At 42.5% G+C, this 23,248-nt stretch overlaps 1 protein-coding gene across 4 annotated transcripts in view; it reads left to right on the top strand.

Moving 5' to 3' along the window:
• Positions 1–23,248, top strand: part of trps1 (trichorhinophalangeal syndrome I) — a 309,278-nt gene that overhangs the window by 229,984 nt on the left and 56,046 nt on the right. For all 4 annotated transcript variants that reach the window (XM_074614498.1, XM_074614497.1, XM_074614495.1 and 1 more), the window contains exons 3-9: positions 2,405–3,103; positions 3,409–3,524; positions 9,631–10,237; positions 10,578–10,792; positions 11,222–11,408; positions 11,501–11,741; positions 17,377–18,202. In XM_074614498.1, the coding sequence (XP_074470599.1) occupies positions 2,405–3,103; positions 3,409–3,524; positions 9,631–10,237; positions 10,578–10,792; positions 11,222–11,408; positions 11,501–11,741; positions 17,377–18,202 (2,891 nt within the window). The remainder of the gene's footprint in view (positions 1–2,404; positions 3,104–3,408; positions 3,525–9,630; positions 10,238–10,577; positions 10,793–11,221; positions 11,409–11,500; positions 11,742–17,376; positions 18,203–23,248) is intronic.

Below are 23,248 nucleotides of genomic sequence, written 5' to 3'. Positions count from 1 at the left end.
CAGAAACAGACACATATGGTGCAGCCTTTTAGCACACACCTCCACACCCTTTGCAGCATGGACGCCAGACGTATGCAAATGAGCATGTGATGCCAATATAAATAAATAATAGATCACACTTACTAATTCCTGTTCCGCTCTGTTTCACCAAAATTCATCGTGTTTTTTTTTATTATTATTACTTTGATGAACTTTTTAAGTCACCACTGAAATCATACGGGGGCAGATGGAAACACAGTTAGGTCAGTCAGCGCTTCTTAGGTCGGGATTTCAGCTTCATCGCTTTACCACAGCGATCTGTAGTTTTCCACTGTGTGTGTGTGTGTGTGTGTGTGTGTGTGTGAGTGAATGATGAATTCTGACTGGGTGTGGTGAGCATCAGATGAGATTTTCCTCTGCTCCCTGCACTCACTCACACACACACAGTGAGTGCCAGGGCTGGTCTAGGCGTGGGCCCTCTCAGACATAAATTGCTTTATTTTAATAGTTGTATGGTAGAGAAAGAGGGACCGAAAAAATGGTAAAATACTAGAAAGGCCATAGAGAGAGAAATTGGATTCAACAAAGAGAGCAGCCATCCCTCTGTCTGTCATCTCTCTGCTCTTTTTCTGTGTGTTTTTAGTTTCTCTTTTCTTCCTAATCCACTAGATTACATCACATGGCGGTTCAAATATGGTCCTTTTTAATATGTTTATGTTCGTCTACATGTGTGTGTTTGAGGTTATGTGATTATCGGTTTCCCTCTTTCTTTTGAAGTGTGTGTGTGTGTTGATTCTCTCATGCTTTGCAGTTTGCTATCAGTAAATAACAACAAGCATTTATCTCTCACGCTAACACAGAGTCAGTCACAGGGTCGCACGCTATCTCGCTTCCAATTCACACACAACATCAAACACGCATTACTCACACACACATTCAGCGTCTTCCCCCGTCATATTGCATTGATCTAAAAGTGATCAGTTGTTGGCGTCTATCAGGCGACTGTGTTTACTACCGAGCGCACACATACAAACACAGCGAACGGGTCAACGGGTTGACTGTGTTTACAGCCGAATATGAACTGAACGACCACAAATAAACACGGTCGCTCGCACACACACACGCGCGCGCAAACACACACACATGCTCGGACATAAAAAAAACATCCCTCCGTCATGACTGTTGTGAACAGAGCGACCACAATTGTTCTCTTTTCAAACAAAAGAAACATTATGGTTTAACATAAAACACATGGTTGGTTATTTGATGGCTTTGTATAGTGATTATAAGGGAGGGAGGGGAGGGGTGGCGGGGTGGGGGGGCGGGAGACGACAGAGGGAGGGACTGAAAGAAAAATTTTAATGATGGAATTACTCAAATAATTGTAGCAATTATTCTCGCATGTGAAAGAGCAGTAGAGAATAAAAAAAATACTGAAATGAAAAGGTAAAAGTGTTTTTTTTTGTGCTTGATAGAGGTATTTTACATTGATTATAATGGTGGTGGGAGGTTGAGGAGGTAAAATGGGATTTGAAATGAGAAAGAAAAGCAGAGAATAAAGGAAAGAAAAGCGAAGGACAAGAGGTGACACAGATAGAGCAGGAGAGACAGTGAGAGATGAGAAAATGAATGAAAGGCACGCAGAAAAGAGATGCAAGAAAGAAAGGGAGAGAAATTTGTGAGTGCTGGAGGGGATGAATCGCAGTCTGCCGCCTCCCTCATCCATCTTTCTGATACGGGGTGTGTGTGGTTTGATGTGGTTGTCTGTTGGCCATTCTCCCTGTCTCTCTCTCTCTCGTCTCCCCCCATTTATGCCTCACCCTCTCTCTCTCATACTCTACCGCCCCTCCCTCTCCGTCTCTCTGATATGGTTTGGGTTTTGATGTGGTCACGCGTTGGGAGATTCTCACGGATGGTTTCCATAACGATAAAAAGATTCACTCCCTGGTTTAAGAGAGAGAGAGAGAGAGAGAGAAAAAAAAGGCAAAAAGTTGCACTTAAGGATGCGACAAACATCCACCCCTGAAGAGTCTCTCACAGCTGAGATGTTTCTGATTTGCTGGGGCTGTTTTTCTTTGACGAGGTTTGCGGTTGAGGATCGTCACAGATTTCAAGCGTTCAAAGGAGTTTGCAAATTGAATCAAAGCTCCTCTGTACACATACATCATTGTCAGAAAATTGTATTTGTGTGCGTGCATGCAAGCCACATTATATTATATGAGTCCTGCGGACACCTTGTATCTCTTAGTGTCTTGATTTTTAAAGGATTATGAAAAATCTGCTTGATATTTTCTACCCACAGTTCTTCTCATGTATGCATAAACAATATATAGTCTACATGCTTTAGTTAATGTCAACATATCAATCGAACAATAGGATAAAAAACAATAACTTTTTTTTGTTTGTTTTTTCTTCCATTCCTCAGAGATGGTGAGGAAGAAGAATCCCCCTATCCGGAGTGTGGGAGGTGAGGAGGAGGAGGAGGAAGAAGAGGGGAGGAGGCCGGCAGGAGAAGAAGAAGAGGAGGGAGAGGAGGAGGGTAGAGTGGGAGCAGAGGCCGAACGAATAAACCGACCCTCCGAACCGGAGTCCTCCGAACGGGTCAGAGGAGACGAGGAGCAGGAAGAGGAGGAGGGAGAGAGCGAGTGTGTGTCCTCGTCCGTCTCCCCCTCATCTGTCGGCGAGCGCTACAGCAACGAGGAGAGAGGAGGGAGGAGAGGAGGAGGAGGGAGGGCCAAGCGTGGAGGAGCGGCGTTAACTGACAGACCCGAGAGCCAGTCAGAGCCCGAGGATGGCGAGAAGGGGGTAGAGGCAGGAGAGAGGAGGGAGGCCGATCATCTCAGCGCTCCTCTCCTCTCCGCTCCGCACCTCCTCCTCCCCAGACAGGAAGGAGGGGAGGAGTCGACAACCGACACCCCTCCGCTTTCCTCCAGCCCCTCTCCTAAACTCCAGGACTTCAAGTGCAACGTGTGTGGCTACGGTTACTACGGCAATGACCCCGCCGACCTGGTGAAGCACTTTAGGAAGTATCACCTGGGCCTTCACAACCGCACACGGCAGGATGCTGCCCTCGACACACACATCCTGGCCCTCCACAACATGGCTCCCCAACACACACCTCTAGGTAACTCCGGCGTCTGACTTGTGTTGATGCGTATTGTGTAAAACAGCTGTACATAACATGGATGCATTAGCACACAGATAACATTTTGATTTAGTAAAGTTTGTTTTTCAGCATGCTCCTCCGGGTGCACCAGTTTCTTGGAACAACAACTTGTTGATTGTTTATCTAAAAGTTTTCCTTCTTCCCAGAATTCAGACATGTCCTTAGATTTTTGTGCCTCTGGCAGTCTGACCCCCCCCCCACACCCTCCCTCTTTGTTGATCTGCTTGTACAAGTCTGACCTCTCCTTGTGTTCCTGCTCCCAGATATACAGGCAGGACAGGGGCAGAGGAACCAAGCCAAAGAGTCGGGGAAGACGAGACCAGATATGCACATTCAACAGCACAGGACAGTTATGATGAATGGCACATATGACGTACAGGTAAGCACCCGCTGCCATAAAGGAATACAGATAAATAGATTTAATACATGTGATGATGCCCAACTTTTTTTCATGAGTGTATTTCATTCACATATAAACTTAAAATACATATGTACCTTTTTAAACTCCCATTGAAACGGAAGTTGGAGCGTCTCTAACTGCTTTACGGGGACGTATTTCACAGTGACACTGAATATTTGATTGGACCCATAAAAAGTGGGCGACACACACACACACACACACACACACACACACACCTCCCTCACCTGTTGTTAGATCAGGAGGAGAACAAGGGAGAGATGAAAGGGAAACTTTGCAGATTTTCAACCGGCTCTGTGGTATTGCAGCGCGGGCAGTACATGCGGCGGCGCCCTGATAACTCCGCTCACCCGCTGGCATAAGTGCGCCGGTCATTTTGCATCATCATCATCACACAGTCTTTTGCCGTTCTTCTGCATGTACTGCCGCGCTGCAGTGTCGGTTGAAAATCTACAAAGTTTCCCTTAAATGAATTAGACCTCAGCCACATTCTTTTGGAAATGAAAACAGCTTTTTCACCCACTGATGTCCAAACACACATCACTTCCTATCTCTCCATATCGTTCTATTAACTACTACGATCCACAAATGGTGAAGTGCGGTTTTTATATGACCAGTGTGGCGAGGTAGTCGCCCAAAGTCTCATTTGATTGGATTTATTTTTGTAAACGCCCCCGTATGAAGGATGAGTCATCAAACATTTGAAACTGTTTACAGGAAGAAAAAAGATGGGGATTTTGATCTGATTTTAATGTAAAAATACTCTGATACTGATTTTTTTTTTTTTTACATATATTTGCATATAACAAGAAATAAATCAACAATTAATACACTGGATTAAAACTGGGAAAATATATTTTTCATTTATGGAAATAGACCACAAACCCTGTGTACAGAAAGAAGCAGTAATAGGGCCACCTCCGCAATGAGCAACAAGTAAAAACAAAGTTTAAAAAAAAGAAAAGAAAACACACACAAAACATAGAAGCTATGAATAAACAAAAGCCACACAATGGTCCTTGTGGTGTGACAGCATTGAATTGATTGGAAGGAAGGTAAAGCGGTCAACGGGTGGAACGAAGACTTACCGGTTGAGTAAAGCTTTGGTTTGTAGCGTCCTCAGTCCAGTAAAAAGCCTGCGTTATTGGAGCCGATGCCCCTTAGTAACACTCAATTTCACAACCCTTTTTACCGTCACTCTTGAAAAAGACCTCCACATAAACTGAAGTGTTCCACTTGGGGCGCATGCTGTCCTCTTACAGTCACATTACAGTAACAGAATATTGATTCATATTTGATCAGCGCTGCCTAGTTTGACCGTTTGATCTGAGTTCACGAGTGATTGACAGCTGCTCAGAGACGGCAGGCTCCAGCTCGGCTCTGATTGGTTGTTTTCCTCTGGACTTTGAAATCTTGCAAATGTCATTAGGAGCACCGGAGGACAAATGATTTTTTTCAGATTACCTGTCTCATGCACTACTGTCAGGATATAGTGACCGTTTTATAAAAACAACTTTTTAAAATCATGTTTGCTCCGATTGCGCAGCTTTAAGTCATCAATATCAGTTAGAAACTTTTATCCGTAACAGGTGGCACGTTGATTCAGTTAACAGTTCACTATAAGCATCACTTGTTGTCATAAATCTTTAAGTCTAGGCCCATGACTGAATGGAGTAATTTATTGGGTCGTACAATCTGCAACTGATTTGAAACATCGGGTGTGTGTGTGATTTGGACAGTGAGGCATTGTAGTGCACGTTATAAAATTTAATAGACTGACAGATGGACAGACAGACACAGGAAAGGCACCTGGCAGACAGGCTGCACACATGTGTAAATGCCTGCTTAAGCACACACCGAGACAGGTACACAGTCTGCTTCACATACCACTGACAGGCATGTACAGACACGTGCACTACATACATCGTAGTGTTTTTAAATGACGGCTGATAAATGCATATCCTGCGCTAATCCGTCAGATAAAAAAATTCTTTCTTTTATCTGGTGGGAGCTGCTTTGCAGGATAAAGACAGGAATTCAGCAAAACCTTCAGGTGCAATCGTCCATATACTTAACGTTGATTGAATTTTACCTTGTAATTATACTCCCATCAGAGCGCATTAAAAAGTCAGACGCAATTTGCACCTGCAGTCTGGACATCAACAGATTAGACAATCAGTTTGAGGATAAAAGGAAATGTCTTGAGTGATTTAGTTTTATTTAAGCGGTACTAATCAGTGAAATCAACAGCTGTAGACCTTGGTTAGAACGGAAAACCTCTGCTAAGTCTCTGCTCAACACTGAACACCATTTACTGTCCCTGGTATAGTAGACGTTAAAGCCTCAAACACAAGTATTTACATGTCGGCTATTTCCTATGGAACTGGCATTTCTCAGCATGCACACATTATTCATTGCCTGATGTAAACTCGTGCACATCTTCTTAAACTACTTTTAAAAAAGGATATACTGTAGCTTTGATCATTGAAATTCACATTCAGAATACCCGTTTTTTAAACACATGTTATATATATGAAATTAATGACAGTATTTAACTTAACAGCAGAACAGGCAATTTTCAGTTTGAAATGAACTTTCAAGTGAGAAGTGGAAGTGTCTGGCAGACAGACAGGTCATCAGTCGTAAAATGAGATGGTCAGGAGGAGACATTGAGTTGCTCTAATGTAGCAGGAAAATGAATCCACAGTCAGAAATTGTAGACTTACTGAAATCATTTTTGACCTCATCATATTTAATGAATACGTGTACTCTCGGAGCTGAACTGCAATATGTTCTGTCCATATCTCGCAGCATAATTATCAAGCTATTTATTCCATATTGATGGTTCGTGGTTTTTTAGTTTAGTTTAGTTTGAGAGGTTATCACATCTCTTAAATGTTCCCACTTCTCATCAGCCAGTATGCCAATCAACAAATAATTTCCCCTGCACTGATTTTTTTCTCCAACTGCAAGAGTGCACGTTCATTTTTAGTTTCTAAATTAGGTTTAATCAGAGCCTCAACTAAACACATCAAATATTTTAATTTTCATATTTCTTACTGTAGGTATACTTTCAATACTTAGTTGTAGGTTCTCCAAAAGTGAATTTCATATTCATACACATTAAAGGAACATTGTGTAACATTTTGGGGGATCTATTAGCAGAGATGGAATATAATATTAATAACTATGTTTTCATTAGTGTATAATCACCTGAAACTAAGAATTGCTGTGTTTTCATTAGTTTAGAATGAGTCCTTCATATCTACATAGGGAGCAGGTCCTCTTCACGATCCTCCATGTTTCTACAGTAGCACAGAAAGAAAAAACCAAACACTGGTTCTACAGAGAGCCTTTTGCGTTTTTATGTTACCTGAAGGACACCATGGTTCGACACGCTTGTGAAACTGCGGTAACGTGAGCCGCAGAGTGCAAAACCGTCTGACTTTGGCTACTCCTAAACTCGTGTTAGATGACCTTTGAGCGAGGCGAATGGCATTACCACGGTTTTGGAAAGGGAGGAGCGGTATTCAGTTGGTTGCAATCTGCAACCACACCATGCCGCCAAATCCTACACACTTCATCTTTAAGTATGATTTTTTTTTTTTTAAAGAAAAAAAAGCTCTCAAATTGTAATTTACTTGTCATTTGGACAACTTCAGATTTCGGTAACAATTGGCTCAAGGAGTAGGGCTCTGAGTGTGCGTTAACAACAGTAGGGTTTTGTCTGAAAGGTTTAAACAAGATGATCTAATAAAAGTGTGTGTGTTTGTGTATATATGTGAGTGTATGAGGAATAGTCAAGGAGTTTCATTTCACTTAAACCAGGAGTCTGTAATGACCGTAAGTCACGTAATGGACACAGAAACACACACACACACAGTAGTCAAGCGCACACACACACACACACACAGAGTCAGAAATAGAAAATCCAGTGGGCTTAAGTCGTCATTATGAAGAAAAAGTGAAAGTATAAAAAAAAAAAACGAATGAAAGGGGTCTCTATTCTCTCCATCCCTCTTCGCTCGCTCTGTCTCTCTCCCGCCCACGTTTGGAAAATTCCATGTTGTCATTTGCTGAGGCGAGATGCCCTGTCAACCAATGACATTGCGGGAAAAAAGACTCTGGGAGGAGAGGGAAGAGGGAGCGAGAGAGATGGAGGAGGAGGAGGAAAGGGGAGAAGGGAGTGGAGGAGACGGAGAGAAAGGCTTTGAAACCTGTAGTTATAATCGGCTGTTAGGCAGTGTAATGAAACAGCTGTCAGACACATTTAACTTTCCTTTTCTATCTCTGTTCTCCAGTTGTCTCGCTCATCATTTGTCTTTGTCTTTCCTTCACCTTCTCCTCAGCTCTGCCTTTCCTTCTTTCTTACTCCAATTCCCTTTTTTCTCTCACTTCTCAATTTGCTTTTCATCCATCTCTCACCTCTTTCTTCTCCACCTCTCTATTCCTCGACTTGCACACTTTTTCCTCAACTTGTCTCACTTGTCCTCTGCCTCTTTTCTCCATCCCTCTTTCCTTCTCATGTTCCCCCTTGTGTCTCTCTGTCCATTCTGCTCACTATAATGACTTGATGTTTGGCTCTTCTCTAATTCCCTGGGCAGGGTCTGTTGGACGTGATGATTGGATGATTGCTTTTGTGAGATCACACGCAGTAATTGCTCTCATTTAGCCTTCTGAATGTATCCTCTTCCACGAAGCTGAAATGAACCATGTCACATTTTTTTTAAATATTAATTTTCTTACTCTTTTTCTACGATGTATAAATGTTTTGTCATACCATATTACTCTCTGTCTTTAGTTTGCCATTTGTAAATATCTGTGCTCGGGCAATAGCTGTTAGTTGATATAAATTCCTCTTCATTGTTCTCGCCACTAACAGAGACAGTGAGAGGTTTAATCACCAAGTTTTAATAACAAAAAAAGGAAAACAATGTAATTTTCCCAGTGTTATTCTCCAAAAAGTACAAAATAATGACCTGGGTGATGAGAATTCATTCATTATTTGAATATTTATTGTGAAAATTGTTTACTGCTCGCGATCTTTGATGATAGTTTTGCCGTCTGGTTTGTGTTCTCCGTGTGCCGTGAGTGAATCTGGCAAGAAAACACACGGATAATCTACTATAAACAATATAAATGATACATTATATGTGATATAAATGATCTGATTCTGATAAGATGATAAAATATGCATCCCATGAACACTCTTAACTTCCCTCCCGGAGTTTTGATTCCTCCGATTCCCTCCCAGTCTGGTGTGAACCGCCAGGCTTCAGCTCGTGCGACGATTAACATTGCGCGGTGCTTCCGTTCGAGTTATAAAATGTATTCAGTTATTTGATAATTATGACTGAAATCAAAATGCATGCTCATCCACATTTGCACTGTGCAAATCAAGCTAAAAGCCCTCCTTATATATGAAAAATGATGAAACCATACGTCTTTTGCTCTGTTCTTGCCAAACCTCCATTACGAGACTGCCAGCAGTCAGCATGAAACCACAGATCTGTAAAGAAGCAAATCCATATTGGACAGTAGTACGTCTAATGTATGTCAGTGTAAGACTTTCCAGGTTGCCTGCTCACCAAACACAGCCAGCAGCACACTATAATCCCTTACAGTCAAGGGGCTAACCTAATAAAAAGCAGACGAGTGTCAGGTTGCTCGCTCCGTAACGCAAAATCTTGGCTTCATGCAGTAAAGCCTGATAGATATGTTATTGGTCAGTTAGTTACAGTTCGAGCAGCCTTTAATTGTCCACGGTTACATATAGAAAATGATGGATTACGTTTGTTGTGAGCTTAAGCACCAAGAGCAGCCAAAGCGTGGATTTCCATATTTGCAGCTCTGTGTCATGTGTCCCTTAAATATCTGCTGCATAGGAATTAGAAATGACAGTGATGAATGTATTACTTGATGGTAAAAGTGGTGTTGCCAAGTCGTGCTCCTTTTACTTCACAAATTATGCTATATGTATGACTGTGTGATACATGGAGATTGATTTTTAGGCCTGATGTAACAAAATCTTCTTTGTCTTTTTCTCCCTTTTTCTGCTCGCCAACAGGTGACGCTGGGTGGCACGCTAATCGGGATCGGCCGGAAGACCTCTGACTGCCAGGGAAACACAAAGTACTTCCGCTGCAAATTCTGCAACTTCACCTACATGGGCAGTAACTCCTTAGAACTTGAACAACACTTCATGTCCTCGCATCCAAATAAAGTCAAAACCCCGCCCACCACGCCCCTGCTGGCCACCAACAACCAGGCGACGCACGACAACCAGGGGAAGGCGGGGAGTCAAGTCTTAGACGGGGCGGAGCGGGTCGCGGTGAGAGCGGAGGACGACTCCCTGGTCGGCTACTGCATCCCGGTCAGGGCGTGTTTGGATTCGTCGAGCTGGGGGACGGGGGAGCTGGCTCGAGACGCCATGCAGACGTATTACTGGTGTAAATTCTGTAGCTGGAGCTGCGAGTGGTCAGGGGGCTCGGCGAAGCTTTTGGAGCACTACGAACAAAGACACAGAATGAGCACCATGAGCCCCGGCAACTCTAATCCTGGGGGGGTGGACAGAGAGAGGGAGAGAGGAGGGAGGAGAGAAGGAGGAGAGAGAGGCCACATGTCATCCAAAAGCCGCAAAGATCTATCATCCAACCCATCCAGCACCAGCCAAGGTAATGAAACGGGAGGAATTATGGTGAAATGTGGTTGTGAAATGCTTTTCTTAAGTAGAAGGTGGCTACTTTAATGGAGCACAAGATTAATGATCAAGTGTTACAACATCAAACAGTGGTTTAATGATTTTGACTTCTTCTAGTACTATGATGCTCTTCCTAGAGACACTATTAGCTGTTACAAGTACTTCAATACTGCTTGACCCCTTCTTTTTTTATCGTTTCTGGTTCTTGATACTACTCGACCCTCTGTGTTTGTTGAATTTCTGCCCTTGTTTTTCTACTCCAACACCCAAACAGTTTTATATAACGGCCCTTTTGCTCTGTTCTCTGCTCCCAGGAGACCCCAACAGCAGTGATTCAGAAGCAGTCGTGACCAGCTACAACTGTCAGTTGTGCGACTTCCGCTACTCCATGGCCCACAGCGCGGATGTGATCGTGGTAGCGCCGTTGCTCCTGCACTACCAGCACAACCACTCCATCCACCGCTGCTGCATCCAGCACTGCATGTACTGTCCACAGGGGCTCTGTCAGCCGCATAAACACCTGGGGGAGGTGAGATTAAAAATAATATTGAAATGTTTATTTGCTTGGTGTATTGGTGCTTGCTCGACAATTAGAAGGAGAATAATTGAGCTGTTTTTGTAAGCACAAGAAAATAAAATGTAATATATGAACAAGTGTAAAAGTTAATTGTTCCAATTTCCAGACTAGTTAAAATTCCCTCGCTTCCCCCCCCCCCACGATCCACCCACGCACACTTCCCCACCCTCCTCTGCGCCAGCTGCCAAACGGCGCTGCTGCAGCTGTTAAAAAAGCAAATAGGATGGTTAACAGCTAAAATTGGGGGTGGCATCATTCAGTTAATGATGCACATTCACACTGATATCACCTGCATAGATGAAAACACATCACAACAGAAGAAAACAAACTTTAAAAATCCACGCTTCTCTTCGCTAAGCTCCTTCTGGTTCCTCTCAATAGGTGTCTCACCCCTTCGCTTGTCGGAAGCCCAACTGCCCTAAATGCTGTTCCAAGTTCCCTTCGTCCACCAAGCAGCAGGACGCCGTCGGATCGAAGCCTGCTACCGCCACCTCGCCCAGCATGACCCCTCCTAATCCTAGAGGCGACCCCGCTATGATTTCCCCCGCCCATCCTGTTGTCACACAAGGTATTTCTCATTTGGCATATTTTGTCAGAGTATTTTCAACTTTTTTTTTGTCAATAGAGTCAACATTTCTTGTTCTTTTTTTCTGATTCCAGGCGTCACCCACTTGTGTGACCAGTGTGCGTTCGCCACCACCGACATCGACGTGTTGCTTCAGCACTACGAAAGCTGCCACACCCTGATCAACCTAAAGGGGGCGTCGCCACACGTCAAGGCTGAGGAAGAGGCTGGGGGAGACAAGGAAGGGGGGAGAGGAGGAGGAGGAGAGAGGGAGTACTCTTGTACAAAGTGTCACTTCATCACGGAAGTGGAGGAAGAGATTTTTAGACACTACAGGTAAGAGACAGAGAAGAGATGATTAATTACTATTAATTGTTATTATTAGATATTACTCCACATAATTTTTTTTCCCAGGGTTGATTCCTCCAAATGAAAGGGTATTAAGAAGTTTTAAGATACATAGGAATTCTATGTTTCAGTCAACATGCTTAAAAAGTCACAAGTAATATGTAAACAATCGTGTGATTAATCACGATTAAATATTTTATTCAATTAACAGCCCTACTTCCCAAGAGATAATAAGATGATAAATTATTGCTCGTGCTGGGACTCAAACGCCTGTAATATCTCTTTTTTTTTACACCCAATTATCCAGGACATGTTGAGTGAGCACACACATTTTAGGCAACAAAAATCTTACCCTTAAAACACTCACAAACACCATTTAGACATTCACACCTGGAAGACCTCATAGATATTCACAGATTTGCTGTCTAAAAGTATCACATGCCTGAGTATCACCATACTGTGATGAGCCACAGTTAAAAAGTCAAAAATCCAGCAACACTTATAAGTTTAGATTCTATTTCCCCTTTTAGATATTAGCTCAGTCTCTGTTTGCAGTTTTTCGGTCTCTTGAACTCATCACTCATTTTGCCCATTTCCGTCTGTGATTTATGACATTGCCTATTGTCCGGGCGAGAATCGTGTACGGTTCAAATACTGACAGTTTGAAACTGATCGGAGGGATGAAAGTGTGCTCTTGCACTAAAAGATCAGCACCTGCTGAGTTATCAAAGACATGAAACTGTGAGAATCTGGTTTTGTTCCTTTTTAGAGAGGATTTAAACAAGTGGCCTTTCCATCACTACCTTTTTAAACTGTCGCTGTCCTGTGAGACTATACTCTTATGTTGTCGTATTTTAAATCTACCACAAGTACAACAGGCCTATAAAACAGTACTCAACTGATTTAGCATTGCACTCCTACATTAACGCCGGACAGATCAAAATCACTGCAGCAGAACCAGAGTTATCTTTTTTTATTCGACACATACTTCCTTTTAAAAAACCTGCCGCCTCACACATTACACACAATACAACGTGCTATATTTCACTCGGAGATAAGGGTGTGTTATACTAGTAGCGGTAAATGTAGCCTGGAGCTGCTACCCTCAAGCAGAGATGAGGAGCGGGCTACAGAGGGCAGATTTATTTTTATTTTTCATTTTCAAATTTTGAGATTTCCCCAACTGATGCAATTAGATTTCACGCAGCTCCCTCTGGAGCCACAAAAGGCTTCAAACAACTTGTTTTACAGACGCAGTAGTGCTCCCCAGGACTTGTAAACAGACTTTGATTTGTAAAATTGGACTACCAGTATTTTTACTGCCTATCCTTCCTGGAGCAGCTTTCCCCAAAGAAGATCAGCCTGTCAAAATAGAACCAAAGACTTCTTTGTTTTTATTTGATGTTTAACAGTGAAACGTTGTTTTTTTTTGCTTGCACATGCAAATGTCTGTGTACTGTACACCTGCTAAATAAGCCATACGCTCATTTTCAGTCAGTTTCACAGACCTTTAAAAAGCCTGAAGAGGTCAGACTAGACTCCACAGCCAATTTGTTGCCTCCACAAACACACACAGAAACACATGTTCACTGGGTTTCAGTGACAGAGCCAGCAAATGATTGCTGAAGACAGACTGAGAGAGAACTGAAGATTGTGTACAATCTTTTTGTGTATGTATGTATTGATCTAGATTGCAGATCTGGATTGCTTCTTGATATATGCTCACAAACAAAGTCATGTACACACGTTTTCTTGCACACACACACACACACACACACACACAGAGAATTACAGTCTGACAAGATTTCTGCTACAAATCAATGAAAGATTTAAAGGTTTGATTCATTTCAGGGTGAGAGCAGAGAGAAGATAGAGAGAGAGAAGGGATGTTGCAGACAGAAAGAAAGAAAAGGAAAAAAGAAAGAGAAGATATTGAAGAGAAAAAGGCAGAGAGGAAAGAAGAGGGAGAGAGGTTGACAAAGAGCGAGAGGGAGAAAGAGTGCGAGGAGGGGATTTAACAGTCCACTCACGTCCTTAACAAAATCTAAGCTCCGAATCTCGGAGCTCAAATCAAATAAAACTGAAATAAAGCCAGAAAGTTTCACACCACCGCTAAAATCAGACAAACCTGAAAGGTCAAGTTTTAGAAAAACAGAATTCAGGATTTAATTATCGGTTGCTCAGAACAAAAGACCGTGGTGTTGGGCGGGGGGGTGGGAGAAGTTACCGGCTGCAACAAACTAATCAATCTCCTTTACAACTTCTACACCCAAACACTCACTGAGCTTCTGACATCTGTAAGGCCCAGGCACACACCAACAAGAACCTACTTGCATATGACTTTGTCAGATGAGCATAACAGTGTTCATGACAACTTATATGTTTACTATTAATTCAATTCACAACGTGGCATAATGTGACAAGAATGTACAGATGTCAAACATTATTTAACACACATATATTCATGCATTTACACAGAAACACACTCCTATCTATCTATATAACAACCTGAAATACAACAAATGAGTGCTGAATGCAAGAGAATGTTGTTATTGATATAATCATTTGACAGCTGTTTGCATCTGTAAACATCATGTCACATTTACAGCACATCAATTGGATGTAGCCTACATTCAAGATAAAACCACAAGTAATACCAAGGTGAAATGTCATGAAGGAATGCGGTCAGAATAGCCGCCTTACGAAGCGCTACACAAACTCTCAAGGGCAGAAAGTTTGATCATCTTAAATAACCACAATTTATGAATACAAAAGGAACAGTTACATTTTGTAAAGTCCTGCCGTGGTTTGAGATTATCCCAGCTGTGTGTCGCGCACTTTTAAATCGCGGGTGCCGAAGAGACTTCCGCAAAAGATACACCGGTGTTTCCTCGCTCTCAGCTCCTCCGGAAGCTTCCTCGCTCCTCGTCTCCTCGGGGTGCCTTCAAGGGAATGGAAGATTCTCTATGATGGCGGAGGTTGAATGATTTCCAGGTCACAGGAGGAGAGAGGACGCGAAGAAGCTTAATTTAGCGTTATGAAAATCACCCACAGACTTGTTAGTTGAGAGACGTCGTTGATGTAGACCTGTTAGAAGTAAGGTGCACCTAAGATAGCATAATGTGTAGGATGTGCAGGCTTTTTGCTCAAATATCAAATGCATTTCTGTTTGCTTTCATGAGACCAGTCGAAGATGAAAAGTCTCTAATCCACATGGGAGAAGCAAACCAAATGTGAAGCTGCATATTTAACTATATTAACGAGTTAAGTAGACTATATAGTCTGCAAAAAGAGACCCTTCAGGGGGAATTTAGTACCGGACACTGTCATTAGCATTACTGAAATTACAACTTGACTTCACTTTTTGCTATGCGAGATTCTTACTTTGCCCTGAGCGTTGTTACACATGTATTATGTAGAGAATACAACAGACACTTTCTAGGACACATTCTTCTCTTGTTGATTCGTTTATTTTCTCAACAGATCCTTTAAAATGCTTTCTCCACATAAATACAAATAACACCTCCAAGGGCAGTGAGTTTCCCAATGAACTCTTCATTCTTTTGTGACGCCCGCTTACTGTTCACAAATAAGCGATGCTTTAATACTAAATGTCCTCTTTATTTTCCATAGGAAAAATATGATTCAGTGTATGTGAGGCAGCTGTTGACAGATTTCAGGGTAAAGGTGGATTGGATCAGTACATGTGTAGATACAGACTTCATTTATCATGAATGTGTGTATGAGAGAGGGAGAAACAATGACAGAGCAGGTTAGTGAGTAGATGAGTCAGTAAGTGCACCAGTGCATATGTGCATGTGCATGTGTGTGTGTGTGTGTGTGTGGTGATGACAAACAGAGAGGCCACTGTGTCTTTGTTCAGCATCTGGAGGCATTTAAGTCCACTAGGTACAAGGTGTACTTTACTCACACACACATTTCACAGATTTCTACAATACCTAAAGTAGTCTGATCTGATCAAGATGCTGTTAAAGGCCCCAGCTTGAATCTGTTATTGCCCTGGGAGTTTATTTTCTTCATCAATTACTAAAGGGCAATAGATAGACAAAGACAGATAATATATACAGAGAAAGTCTGCACATTTTATATTTATTTATTTTATTTGTTTGAACCTACATGTCATTACCATTTCACTTCAATCGTGCAGGAAACACGTCAGATAAATGGCTTACAAATAATAAATATAGTGAATATCTTGTATGTATGTGTAGCTTAAAGTTTAGTTTTTGTTTTATTCCTGCATGGAGAATTGTTTTGGCAGATCTCCCAAAAAGAATCCACATGCATGAGCGAGGCCGGAACAGAAAAAAAAATGACAATTTGATAGTCCTTAGATGCTTGCGATGAATTCTTTCGCATGATTATATTCCACTGTTATAAAACAGTCACCCATTGCAGTGTGGCAGTAATGAGAAGTCACTGGTGAGAAAAACTCAAAACAACAGCAGCGTCGAGCAAATTGCTGCTTTCGGATGAGATGTGAGGGAAATAAGGGGAAAAAGTGTTCATTCCTATTTTGAATCAAAAGTTACACACTTGACTTATTTGCCAAATAATGGTCCAAATCAACTCCTGCTTCTCATGCATGCCAGGTCTAAATGATTAAGAATTGTTGTTCTTTTATTTGTTGTCAAAGTCTACTTCCCAGAATAATCAATCAATGCAACAGACAAATAATTAGGGAAATTCAGTACAGAGAAAAAGATAGTTTTATTGTTCTATCAAACTTGATTCACGTATGTATTTCTGTATGTTTTGACAGCTTAATATGTTTTCCTACATCCCTAAATGTAAAGCAGCTGCCCTTGATGGGCCCACCAAGAGCCACCGCAAACAGGAGTCCAAGTTCTTGTTATAGATGCTCGATTGATTTTGCCCGTTGGCCCGCACAGGAAGCATCTAAACCATTCTGTGAGCCAGGAAAAACCCTGATGTTGTGTATCGTATATATAATGCTGGTCAGTCGGGGCCTTGCCAACAGGAAATGAAGGTGGTTTGTCGATGGGTGATTCATTCCTTGTCATTCAGATTCATTTACATTGCTCGCAGTCGTGTCCTAATTCACGGTGATTTAGTGGAATACTGAGTCACTTTTTGGCCTCGCGCTCGGTGAAACTCTACCTGAGCGGTCGGAGGAAATCAGGCGGAGACAAATGCACTTTAAATGCAATTTAGGCCGCTTCAGGGAGTGGGTTTTCTTCAAAATGTGATCAAACTTTGTTTGTCATGTACAGCCCGTTAAAAGAAATATTAGAAATGAAAGCTTTTTATATTTTAAATTGATGGAAAGGAAAATAAAATTGGGTTTAAATCTTTATTTTTTTGTTCAGTCTCGTTAGTGTTCTGACGTCAGTGTGATTCACTGGCACATTGAAGATAACCCTGAATGACACACTATGATTACACCATTTATGTGTATATAAATAAATAAAAAAATATTTAAATACAAATAAATAAATATAAAAATGTAATAAAAATAATAAAAATAAAATAAATAAATAATGAGCAGTATTAGTGTTTGGTTACGCTGGTTCAAAATGATTCTAATTAAAGTTTTTTATTTGTGGATAATTAACTCACTGCTCATTTTCTCTCTCTGCAGGCGTGTCCACGCGTGTTGCCGCTGTCGACGCTGTGACTTCACGGCTCCCGATTCGTCGGCCCTCCTCGACCATTTTAACTCGGCCCACTGCCAAGACTCCTCCCCCTTAGGCTCACTCACGACGACCTCCTTGCCCACCTCGCTGACGCCTTCGTTAACGCTCTCAGCCAATGGCTGCTCAGCACCCTCCACCTTAGCCATTAAAGAAGAAAGCAAGGGGGATCTTCGCCTCCTCTACTCCCTCGCACCACCCGAGGGACGGCTGGCGGAAGGAGGCAGAGAGGAGGCAGGAGGGGTTGTGAAAAGTGAAGGAGGTGAGGAGAAAGAGAGAGAGCGGGAGAAGGGCTGGGTTCTCGGGGAGACGAGAGGACTGGGAGAAAGAGGAGGCGAGCAGGCCCACGGTTTACTCTGGGTGCCCAAGGAGCGAATGGGACCCGACAGAGGAGCAGAAAGAGGAGCAGGAGGTGGGAGTCCCTCTCTTTTCTCCTCCCCTCTCTCGTTGTCATTTGTTTCAGCCAATCACGAGGCCTCGCAGCAGAAAAGAGGCGTGACCTCGCCTAGCATGGTTTACCTGGGAGACACCAAGTCGTTTTTGGGAGATACCAAGTCGTTTTTGGGAGACGCCCGGCTGTACGGAGGAGGGAGGCCAGGAGGAGCCACTGCAGGTGGAGGTGGAGGTGGAGGTGGTGGTGGAGGGGAGAAACAGAGCCGGATGCCTCAGCAGTACACAGGAGGAGGAGGAGGAGGAGGAGGGAGCGGAGGTGGTGGAGGAGGAGGACAGGAGAAAGGAGGAGCCGCTAAAGAGGAGTCCCAATCCCTTCTACGGGTAAGGTGGAACACGTGAACACCCTCTTACGTCTCTCGTCCTTAATATCCCTCTGTTTCACATTCAGCCTAATCTGTCTCCTTTGTCTCATTTACACCCTGATCTTAGCTTTTAGCTCCGACTCTCTGGCTGAAGGCCTTTGTAGCGAGATCTCTATAGCCAGATGCTACCTGCTGGGAGCATTAGTTGTCAAAGTGCTTCTATTAATACGCCTTCATCTTCGCTTCCTTTGAATCAGATGTGAGGATTTAGACCCCATGCAGAGAGCGGCTACAATGAGAACTGTAATTCTTCCGTCATATTTAGAGCCCTTATGCAGATTGACGTTGGCGAGCAGAGTTTGCGAGCGTCCCCACGTGTTTTGCGAGCGTTCATATCTCAGTGAGCTTTTGGCCATATGATTCCATGACATCATTTCCTTTCCCATAAGTTGTATTCATCTTTTTTTTTTAAATTAGATTTTAACTCACAACAGTGAGAAAACTCGCCTGTTGCTACAGCAACGGGGGAGGCAAACTGACAGTTCCCATGGATACCACCTGTCAGTCAGTTCTCTCATCCTACTTTGCGGCCCACGATGCTTTTCACTTCGCAGTGATGTCATGGACTGGTAGGAACAGACTGTGGTTTGCCAACGCCGCAGAGCTTATTGGCCATGATCACATTAGATCAGAATAGACTCAACTGTGTGTGTGTGTGCGTGTGTGTATAGTGTGTGTGTGTGCGCGTAGTGTCAGGGCACTGACATGACTCTTTCTAAGTGGTAGTATTGAGTGTGAGAGTGGTGTTTGTGGTGTGTGTATACACAAATCAGTGTGTAAGGCTTCTTTGTACAAGTCCTGGGTTGGTCTATTGCATGTGTGTGTGTGTGTGTGTGTGTGTGTGTGTGTGCGTGTGTGTGTGTGAGGTGTTGGCAGTAACTTGGCAGGCCGGGCTGGGTGGGGCAGCAAGAGGTTTACTCATTATCGTGGGTGGGACAGTGTGTGTCTGCGTAGAGAGAGAGACAGAGAGACTGCATGCGTGAGAGGGAAAGGGAGGAAAATTGAGATGAAGAGAGGAAGATAGGGAGGGTCAGATGGAGATAAAAGTGTGTAGCAAAAAAAGTTAACCCCTTAACTTACAGCTTTCCCCATTGTTCCCTTTTAATGAACGAGTTTCGCCATGTGAATTAGCGAGCGTTTTTTATTCATTTTGGACAGAGCCAGGCTAGATGTTTCCAACCAGCAAATCCCCATAAAACAGTTCTTATATGTCACGAATCGTTATTCCTCATTTTTTGTGCGTTTTCCTACGAATGTCCAGCGTCAATTTCCGCTCCAGTGTTTTCAAAATAAACTGCCGACTTCACAGGAATCAACTTTGTTAGATTTAGGCAAGAAAACTTAGGAATCATAGTTATGTTACGCCACACCGAAAGTGGCGTAACTTAAGTACGGAAGTTAATTGACAAAAACTACTTAGTTGCATTTAGGAAAAGATTGTGGTTTGGGTTAAAATAACTCCTGAAGTGACGTAACTCAAGTATGGAAGTTACGTGACAAATCAACGTTGACTTCTGGTTTTGTTTTTTTTTGTTTTTTTTAGTTGGTTTTGACCCACCCATCTACCTAGATTGACATGAATCGTCTCGTCTAACTCCGGGAAAGAAAGCAAAGGAACATATTTCACCATCTGACAGTATCGTGTTCATTCTGTAACAGCTGCTCCAACCTCTTCATTGAAGCTGTATGACATTAACCCCGAGGGAAATATCCTCCAAATTCAGATGGAATAAATATTTGGTATCTTTGGAAACTTTGCGATCTCCACTTAAGTTAAAATTAGAGTTCTGTGCATTTAAAGAGTTTGGCTGCACATCATGAGTTTTGTAATAGTCGACCCATCAGTGGGTCAGTTCGGGTTGAAGCTCAAATTATACGTTCCGTGTCCGCCAGGGTCCAAGTGGCCTGTACGCCACGACTGCACATGTGAACACATCGGCCTACGAAGGCACCCATTGTAGTATTAGCCACATCCCAATGTTTTATAAAACCACATTACTTATTTTGGAGTATTTCAGAGCCTTAAGGAGTTAACGTGTTCAGTGAGAGAGAGAAAGAAAAGAAAGCTAGTGGGTGTGAGAAGAAGAGAGAGGAAGAGCAGGAGGGAGCAATTTAACAATTTATTAGAGGAGAAGCTGAACATGACTTATTACTTCAATAGCTTCACAATATATGGCCTTTGCTACTATCTTTCTTTCTCTCCCTCCTCTCACCACACAGTATTTATTCTCAGTTTCCATGGCATGCACTGACACGTCTAACACCAATATACCACACACACACACATACACACACCGTGACTCATCACTGGGCAGGGTAAGGGAGGGACACTAATGCAAAGGATCATCTGAAATAGCTTAGCACACACGCAGATATATTGACACTTAAGGCCATGCACACACAGACATTTAGTTCAATTTCAAATGCGGGCTTTTGACGCAATAGGGCAGAGTCTGAATTTCTAAAAGGTGAAACCGCCCAACATACAAATTGACTCTTTGTAAATGGCGTAGTGAGACGTAGCGAGAGAGGACGGAGGGAGCGAGGGCTGAAGGAAGGAAGGAGGTAAGTAGGGAGGAAGCGAAGGATTAAAAAGAGACAAAAGCAGAAACAAATGGCCAAAGTCATATTTCATCTAAACACTTGTTGTGTGTTTTGTTCTGCACTTGTGTGTGCGTCCCACATCCTCACCTGTTCTTTCTATTCTCCTCCGCATCGATCCGTCTCTCCCCCCTTTTTTTCTTTTCATTCTTTTTCTTTCATTTCCCTCCTTTTTCCTCAAAGGACAACTCACCTGATACACATGGATCGATACTCACCTCACACACGCACACACATAAACACACAGAATCAGAGTTCTTAGTATTCTGGTACTGGAGGCCTTTTGCTTTGTAGAGAGAGAATTTTTTCTTTTGAAAGGCCTGATGTGTAATTGCTGCACAGTGTTACCTTGTTGAGACATTGCCCCGCTATAGGCTTTGTTTTCACAGTGATTTATTGCATTGAAGACATTTTACTCAGTCTGAAATTTCGTATTTTTTGACTGACTACATGAGGCAAGGATGGAAAGCGTATGAGGTTAAGCGATGAAATTAAAGTAAAAGCTTTAGTTTATAAATGGAACGAGACAGACTTTGAGTAATGGCGGTTTTTCGAGTTAAGTATGGCTGAGAAAGGTCCGCCTCTGAGCCAAACATATGCGAACACGCGAAGATACCCAAACACATGTGAATCGACCCAAAACTTAGATCATCTAATAAATCCCAGACTGCGCTTTCAAAGGGAATTCCACCTCAAGGACGGCGGAGAAGAGCAGATAAATGGACGCGAGCGGGGAGAGGGAGAAATTGTGGATGTGACCTTACAAACACAATATAATTGTGTTCATCTTATGTGGTCATAATGCAATACTGAAACGTGAACCTTTCGGGGGTTTTAAAAGTCCCATGCGTGACATTCAATTCCATTTGAGTGGAGAGAAAATAGAGAGACGAGCCGAGAGAGATAAACGGGAATGTGTGCTTTCAGCAGATCAGAGAAGAGTTTCATTAAAGTTTCTCTCGTTTACATTTCTGCCCGACGGAGCTAATTATGTTTTTAAAGACGCACGCAGGCACACACACACGCAGCTGTATTTCCATAAAGTTCTCATTACTTTGCGTTCTGTGTCCCTTCTTCCCTCTATTCCTTGCGTAAATTCATGCGTGTCAGCGTACATGTGCATCTGCGCGGCCACGTGTGTGTGCGTTCCACTGCTTGTGTACTTAATTATGTGCGCGGTGTGTCTGCATTAGCATTCTCTCTGAGTGTGCGTTAGTGTGTGTGTGTGTTTTGTAAGGAAATTAAAGCATGAATTGAACTTATTTTCCGTGCTGATAATTTAACATCACTTTATATCCGCTACAGGAAATTATAGAGCTTATGCTCAAGTCAGTGTGTGTGTGTGTGTATGTGTGTGTGTCACTGCCCTGCGTTTGTGTGCTTAATGCTTTTTCAAAGACAAAAAAGGGGGAAAAAAACTTTGGTGATTTAAACTTATAAATTGTGTTCCTTAACTGAACTGCTACTGTATGTTATCTGAATATGGTCTTTCTATTTTCTGGACCTTTTTTGCCGTTATATTTCTGCTCTCCCACTATGAACTCATAAGAGCAGTCCCTTCAAATATCCTTTAATGTATAGTTGTGGTTTGTACAGTTTCTTCTGTACAGGAGGCCTTATACTGTATATACAGTAGACCTTTGTTACTTTTTGATGTAAGGTCCCTTGAGTCTACAAAACTGCTCTTAAATACAATACAGAGATAAAATGACTTCAAAAGTTTATTCTCAAAATGTGTAAAATGCCCCACACAGTACATAATTGGAAACAAATAACCACAATTAAAGGATCCTGATCAGAAATGTTTGTGTATGTGGTGTGTTGATATTAAACTGACCCTTTCAGACAATTACATAATGCCTACTGTAGGAGCTAAAGTCTAATACTTTAGCTACCGAGGTGGTTAGCCCTGGACTGACGCGCTTTTCGCTGTAGATGGTACCTTTAGTTGTCTGTTGTGCTGTACAAAACTGATCCTGAGTCCGCTCGTTGGTTTTACAATAATAGTTCATTTATTCTTAATATGGTATTAAGGAAGCAAGTCCAGTTACCATAGCAACGAGTAAACAATAACAACACGGCAAACAATTCAGCGTCCCTGCGCTCAAAAACCATTTGCCCTTCCGGGCTAAACCCTGACGCCAACAACACACCTCCTTACTTATATACCCGTGACTGGGTCAGTCAATTAATGCAGTGCCACCTAGTGTTCATAAAAGTGAATTACACCACAACCTCAGTATGCCAGCATCAGGTTTTGGCTCTTACACCTACGGTACACAATCATTGCTTTCTATTCATCATGTAGAGTCATTTCGACCTTGGTTGCTTCATGTTGTTTATTTGCTGAAGTGGAAGATGTGGCTTGGACAGACGTGCCAATGACGGCTATACACTGCTCCAG

Source organism: Sebastes fasciatus, chromosome 17, assembly GCF_043250625.1.
Source record: "Sebastes fasciatus isolate fSebFas1 chromosome 17, fSebFas1.pri, whole genome shotgun sequence".
NCBI classification, from domain to species: domain Eukaryota; kingdom Metazoa; phylum Chordata; class Actinopteri; order Perciformes; family Sebastidae; genus Sebastes; species Sebastes fasciatus.
The sequence above is the reverse complement of the archived record's forward strand: the minus strand, read 5'-3'. Positions and strand labels throughout refer to the sequence as shown.